This window comes from Poecilia latipinna, unplaced genomic scaffold (genome assembly GCF_001443285.1).
Source record: "Poecilia latipinna isolate Pla-1442-1.1 unplaced genomic scaffold, P_latipinna-1.0 Scaffold130, whole genome shotgun sequence".
Taxonomy (NCBI): Eukaryota; Metazoa; Chordata; class Actinopteri; order Cyprinodontiformes; family Poeciliidae; genus Poecilia; species Poecilia latipinna.
The window spans coordinates 280,807-287,776 of NW_015112746.1; the positions used below are offsets into that span (position 1 = coordinate 280,807).

Below are 6,970 nucleotides of genomic sequence, written 5' to 3' on the forward strand. Positions count from 1 at the left end.
AGAAATTAAAAACGGTCTTCAATATTTTTTTTTTTAAACGTAAAAGTCTGGAAAACCCTTTTTCATTTTTTTCCCCCCCTAAAATAAAATCCAATTCTGGAAGAAAATCTGTTAGTTGCTGTAAAAGCTTCGAGGCTTTTACAGAGGTTTATCTTGCTGCAGGCCACACCTTGAGAATACAGTGGGAGTATAATGAAATCAATTAGATAAATGTATTAGAAGCACCTAAATCTATCTGAGAAAATTGATTTTCACAGACACTCTCCATGATTAAGCTTTAGCCATTTTACAAAGAAGAATGGGCAACAATTTCAGTATCGAGACGACTGTATAGCAGGGAGTCACATACTCTGAAAAGACTTCCAGTTGTAATTGCAGTGAAAGGTGATTCTAAAATGTTCTGCATATTTGTGGTTTTAGTTTAAATCTCATTACTTTTGCAAGGCACTGCAATTATATGTTTATTGAAAAAACTTTTTTCCAGGCAACCTCTGTTGTTTTAGCATTAAAAAAAAAAGAAAATCCTAAAACTTATATGTTTTATATTAGCAAATTTTAATTGCTGTTGAAGCAATTTTTTTGGCATAGGTATGTTGCATATGCTTTTGTTACGATAACAATAAACTCTAAAATAATCCAAAATCCTCCTGAATTATTTCTCTGCCTTAATTTGATATTTTATATCCAGACTTTTACAACCTGTGATGGGTTCTCTTTAATTCATGTGGCAAAATTTGGCTATTCCTATGCATTTCAAGATTTATAAACCATATTCTTATAATTCAGTCACAAAAACTGATAGCTTTGTTTCTACAATTTTTGTGTGGGTTTTTACTTTCTTGTCTCTCTCTTTATTTTCTTATATTTTTGCTTATCTTTTTTTGTCAGTTTTTCACTTTCTGGACCAACACTTTTGATTACCACTCTGATGCATGAGCTCATTGAAGTCTATCTTCCTTATTTATGACATAGTCATTGGAAAATTAAACTTATCCTGGTCATAAAATCAAAATATGTGAATATAAAATGTATTTTTCCTCATTACCGGAGACACTTTTTTTTGTTTTGTTTTTTTTGTTTTTGTTTTTTCTGCTTGATTTAAATGTGAATTACTGTCAATTTTTAATATGTGTGAGGCCTGTTTTACAAAGCTCCAATCACAATCTCCAGCTGTCATCGGGAATAGTTTGGGGACACGACTGTCATTTTTTCCCACTGTTCTACTAAATAAAACACCTCAATGAACATCCTCAAAGAACAGTGATCCCATATTTTCTTTTTCCTATGGTCGCATTCCATTTGCTGAATATGAATATTTCAGTGGTGCGTGTCTCATCTTTTGCAATCTAAGCCGCACTCTTAGTTTTGTCCTTATTCTGGAAGTTTCACTAGACACAAAGTTGGAAAATTGTTTCTGATCTAATTCAAAGTGATAAAATGTAGACTCATGTTGCTCAAAAGAGCAGGGCAGATGTGGCATATTATAAAATTAAAGCTTCTCAAGACATTTTTTGGGTCATTAGCCCGTATTCAGTTTTATGCGTGTGAACATTTTCCCCTAGCGATCAGCTGCGGCCACCCAGGAAGTCCCATCTACGGCCGCACGGTGGGAAATGGCTTTAATCTCAACGATGTGGTCAGCTTCGTTTGCAACCGGGGATACGAGATGGAGGGGCCCGCACGTGCTCAGTGCCAGGCCAACAGACAGTGGAGCCACCCGCCCCCAACGTGTAAAGGTGGGGAGAAAAGTTAAGTGTATTGACCCCTAACTTTCTTTTTTAGCTCATTCTTTTTTACCATGTCTGCATGCTCCTGCTGCCATGGACCCAATTCATCTCTCAGCCCCAATCCTTACCTTAGAGCATCCCTCCTTTTTTTCATTTCATCTTTTTTCTTCCATCAGCTTTGTTCATAATAAACACATTTGCCACTTTGACCTTCTGTCCGAGAAGAAAAGTAAATTCTTTCTTTAAATACGCTTCCTTTTAACCTTGTAAGCCAAAGATTTAATTCATCTTTCCTTTTGGTAGCTTGGAATGACTATACAACATACAACTGTAGTGATTTTGTTTTTTTTAACTGGGGTTGGGGGGGGGGGGGATTTGTTTGGATTGTCCCAAATCGACACAGGCTCTAAACTACATTTCTGGAATAATACAGGTTCAAATATATACACACACACCCACCGATATTTGAATAAGCAGCTAAACAGGTGACAGTTTTAATGAAATGCTTGAAAGGTTGGACAGGTTGCATGTTCCAACAGTGCAATGATCCCAAACACGTTAAACTGTTTTCAGATCTGCTGAAAATGTGTGAACTACACCAAAACCTGTGTGTGAGCAGCAAACACACCAGTTTTAAGTGAACGTCACGTAATCTGCCTAATTGAGTGGTCATATTCCCAGCCAGGCTATAATGAGGGATTTTTAGGCAAGTTGCAATTTGGGAAGAGAAACTTAAGACTAATGGTTGTGCCTCATATATTTGAGCCTGTATTAACATTTTTTTTTTTATCTTGTGTGAATTACAAACTAAATCAAAAAGAATTGAAAATTGTGTAGCCAAGTTTTTCAGCATCTCTTACATTGTATGTTAGCTAATCCTTCCATGATGACTCAGTATAACATTTTTAGTGGTTGCCAAGGTTTAAACCTTTATGTTTTTGTGTTTTGCTGCTAGTCTTTAGGAAATATGCCATTGAAATTGTTGGATAAGAATACGAAGCTGCATAGCTTTATTAAAACCTTATCACTACCTGTCCTTCACAACACAAGCTCTTCTCATTTTATTTTTTTTGTCGTGTTTATCACGTCCTGCATTATTGCTCTGAATTTGAAAACAGCGAAGAATCCATTGGAGGCCAAAATAAATGACTCTCCCTGGTTCATGCCAAATAACACAGGTTTTCCTCCTGTCTGTCTTTTGTGTTTCTCGCATGTCCGTCTCTGTGTCTCTCTGCGTACAGTGGTCAACTGCTCTGATCCCGGCATCCCAGCCAACTCCATTCGGCAGAGTAAAATAGAACATGGCAACTTCACTTTCGGCACGGTGGTGTTCTATGACTGCAACCCTGGTTATTACCTCTTCGGCTCACCGGTGCTGACCTGTCAGCCCACCGGACAGTGGGACAAGCCTCTTCCTGAATGCATAGGTGTGTAGATAAAAAGGGCTTTTGTCATGCTACGTGTGGCCAAAAGCAGCTGATCTTTCAGTCTTGATCTGTCTCCATGTGTAGTTGTAGACTGCGGCCATCCAGGCTCTCCGCCCAACGGCATGCTGACTGGAGAGAAGTTCACATTTGGTTCCACAGTCCGATATTCCTGTCTGGGTGGGAGGCAGCTAAAAGGAGAATCTTCTCGGATGTGTCAGCTCAATGGGATGTGGAGCTCCCCCATGCCCTTCTGCTCGGGTGAGCATTTTAAACTTCAGAATATACAAGCTCCGACGTCCAACCCGTACCAGGGATTCTGATAGATGGATAAAAGGTGTCTAAAACATGTAGACTCGCCAGAGTGTAAAGTGGCATGCTTCACATCTTGCAGGAACACTTTTCTTAAACCCTTCGCACTCGGTTGGAGGGATAATAGGGGCCTGGATGAACATGCAGAGGAAAGGTAGCTGCATGAAAAGTGAATGTAGCAGTGCCTGTCTGGTAAAACATTGCCGGAATGTAACCTTGCCATACAATTGCTCAGTTCTGGAATTTAAAAATTGTTTTCTCTGCTAGTTTAAAATCAACACTTGCTGACCTTTAGTGTCATTTTAGAGAATCTAAGGGTGTTTATTTAACTGTGAACTGAGGTACAACTAGGCATCATCTTAGGCCTCTAATATGCTTCACAAAGGCATATTTCATACCCTCCGGATTTCCTGTAAATTCCTATCTTGACGCTTCTTAAGTCAGATTGTCTTTGCGGACGGAAATCTTCTTCACCTTTCATAATGTAAACAAACACTCCGAGTTATATGGTTCACCATCAGCTTGCTGGAGGCATGATTACGGCTCTTGCAGACCGAAAAGCTCCCAGCTGCCGCTTACATAACAAGCACGGTGAGAAACATTCCAGACGACTTGACTAAGAATACATTGTTATTTACAGCAATTTCCCAGAGGTAACGTTGGGGTGAGGGAGGCTAATAGATTAGAAAAAAAAAAGAAGAAAAAGAAAAAGATTCATGCTTTCCACCTGGCTGGTCTGCACCAGAACCCTGTGGAGATAAGAGTTCAATCTGGGATAACAATACAAGCTTTGTTATTACGCTCCATCAGAACTCACAAGTAATTTTATGTATTTTTATTTTATTTTATAAATCTTTTCATGCTGTCCAAAAACACTGGGTTCCAGATGTGAAAATCAAACTGAGTCTTACAAAATGAAAGAAATCACACACTGAGATTTGATTTTGGTAGTTTGGGCGGAGAGACGTCTTTGTCGAAAATCAGAGATTGCAAGAACAATAAGCTTTCTCGGATTTGATTCAGCACAAAACAGAAATGTCCTACAATCCTAGACCCGTCTGTGTGTTAGGTAATAAATATAGTGACAGAAAGATTCAGTGATTAAATAAATTATCGTAGTTTTTGGTATTTTATTTTGTACCGTATTGATAAAATATATATATATATATATATAGCTGTCCAATTTTTTAATCGCTAATTTTGACTTTTGACTTCGTTGTTGAACAGATAATTGCATGGAGAAACCTGTCATGGCTGTGCATCCATAAGGGGCAGGAATATACAGCATTAACTTAACTCGCTTTAAGCTCAAAGAGGAACTTAAGCTATTTAGAGAGAAATGGAAATTAGTCGTGGCCTGTAACATATGTGGACTCTGAGGGAATTTATCTCATTGAGATTTGCTCTTATGTGTTTTCTAACTTAGATAGATGAGATCATTTATATTACTTGCATCCATTCTCCTTAAAGTCACTTTTATCACAAGTGGGGGGGGGGACAAGTCTGGCCAGCATCACTACACCTCCGTACAACACATCCACTACGTAATGTGTTCTGGTTTTTCGCTGCACCGTAGACGTTACTGATTTATTTGAAGACATCCAAATAAAAACTTTTTTTTTTTTTTTCCTCAGATAGTATGAAATTAATGATGAAACCTGGATTATTCAGGTCAGATTACATGAAACTAAACATAATGCATTCACTGGTGAACTTTAAAGCTGCTGGAAGGAGGATTTCATCACCTTTAAACAGAGCCAGGTTTCCCGTTTTCTCACCTCTAGTCTATACGCCAAATTAAACTCATCAGCTACTGAGTGTAGCTTAACCTTTAAATGACAGTGGAAATAATAAAAAAAAAAAAAAATGCATTTCCCCGAAAAAGTTGTAGTCCATCGTTAATACGCTCTAACTCCAAGCTTAGCACTGCCATTTAAAAGAAAAGTTGGAAAAAAAAAGAGAAGAATAAACTAAAGAGTGCTAAAGTCCTTCAGCCTGGTGCCCAAACATTTTGAGGCAAACTATGATGCTTATTTGTGAACTTTGCAATACGTGTCAAGAGTAATCACATAAAATGTAGTTCAATGCAAATATTATAGCAACTGACATAAAAATATATATATAATATGCACAATTATTTTTGCCCTGCTAACAAATGGTTTGTCGGCATCATTTAGGTGATCTTACAGTTAACTTTTTTTTATTTTTTTTTTTAGAACAGGACAGCTGGTGTTGCTTGGTCAATAGCACTAAATTAGAAAAGCAAAACAAATGCCTTAAAGGGAGTTGGAGATTGCAATAATAATAATTATTATTATTATTATTATTTTTTTTTTTTTTTTTTTTTTTTTTTTTTTGATGGAAACAGGCACTGTCATCGTCACTTTGCATCAAAAGCGCTTTATAGGCAGAGATGCTGCTGCCAGTGGCATTGCAGCCAAATCAACCACTGTGCCCATATTTGGGTCTTAAATATTATGACAGATTAACATAACGATTCAACTAAAAGCTGTGAGTGACTACCTGCTGGCACATTATCCAGTACATAGGGTTAGGGTTAATTGTAATTCCCAAGACAGACTATGAATAGATTATCCAAAAAGGCGAGCTGTCAAACCAGGTGAAAATTGTCTGAAAGGTGGATGTCAATGAATGTATAATATAGAAAATAAAAAGCTTGCATACAGCTTTTTAGAGTATAAAAGTACAAATGGTTTTATGGGTAGATATGAGCATAAACTGTTGGAAAGCGATTCGTAAACTGTACAAATGAGCCAGAGTTGTTTCTTAGCACACAACTTGGCAAAGGATCCATTGCAAACTGGCACTTCAAGCACTCTAATCCAACATTTAAAGGCACAAAACCTTAGCAAACCTGGAAACGTATTGATCACAACCACTTTAGGAGTATAATAAAATCTGGCTGCTTGGCGTAGCATGAAGAAACTAGGTGCAGTTTGAAACTTTTCCACATTTTGTACATTTGAGCATCTCGGGAGCAGTTTAACTTTAAAAAGCTTTTACTTCATAATGTGTGTGAATGTGCCTTTTGTAAGCTATTTTGCAAAAAGCCTCTAAACTTACACAGTATGGTGTAAGCAGAACAACTGTGAGAGAAGGCAAGAGCTTTAAACACACACACAACAGAAGAATGACTTAAAAGTTATTTTTCTTGTGAAAAGCGTTCTGTCTTGCCTGAAATGTGTGTTCTGCAATGAATGTGAAGGGTTACTTCGAGACATAATTAGTCATTCAGAGCCAACAGAAATTAATCAGGTTGTGGCATTAATCTTATGCACAAGTAACCCAATGCAAATCTCATACCATTAGCAAAATGGGCAGTGTGGGCCAGCAATGTTTGAGAAGCAATATGTTAGTCTAGACTCGTGCACTGGTGTGAGAATGTGCGTGTTTTTTTTTTTTTTTTTTTTTTTTTTTTGGTAATAAAAATGGTTGGGGTGGTGGTTGGGGTTGTTGGGTTGGGATTTTTCCGGCGCGTGTTCTGTT

General features: G+C 37.6%; 1 protein-coding gene across 1 annotated transcript in view; it reads left to right on the top strand.

Moving 5' to 3' along the window:
- LOC106945148 (CUB and sushi domain-containing protein 3) overlaps positions 1 to 6,970 on the top strand; it is a 305,581-nt gene that overhangs the window by 276,786 nt on the left and 21,825 nt on the right. The window contains exons 53-55 of the mRNA XM_015028609.1: positions 1,563 to 1,736; positions 2,969 to 3,154; positions 3,239 to 3,412. Coding sequence (XP_014884095.1) covers positions 1,563 to 1,736; positions 2,969 to 3,154; positions 3,239 to 3,412 — 534 coding nt within the window. The remainder of the gene's footprint in view (positions 1 to 1,562; positions 1,737 to 2,968; positions 3,155 to 3,238; positions 3,413 to 6,970) is intronic.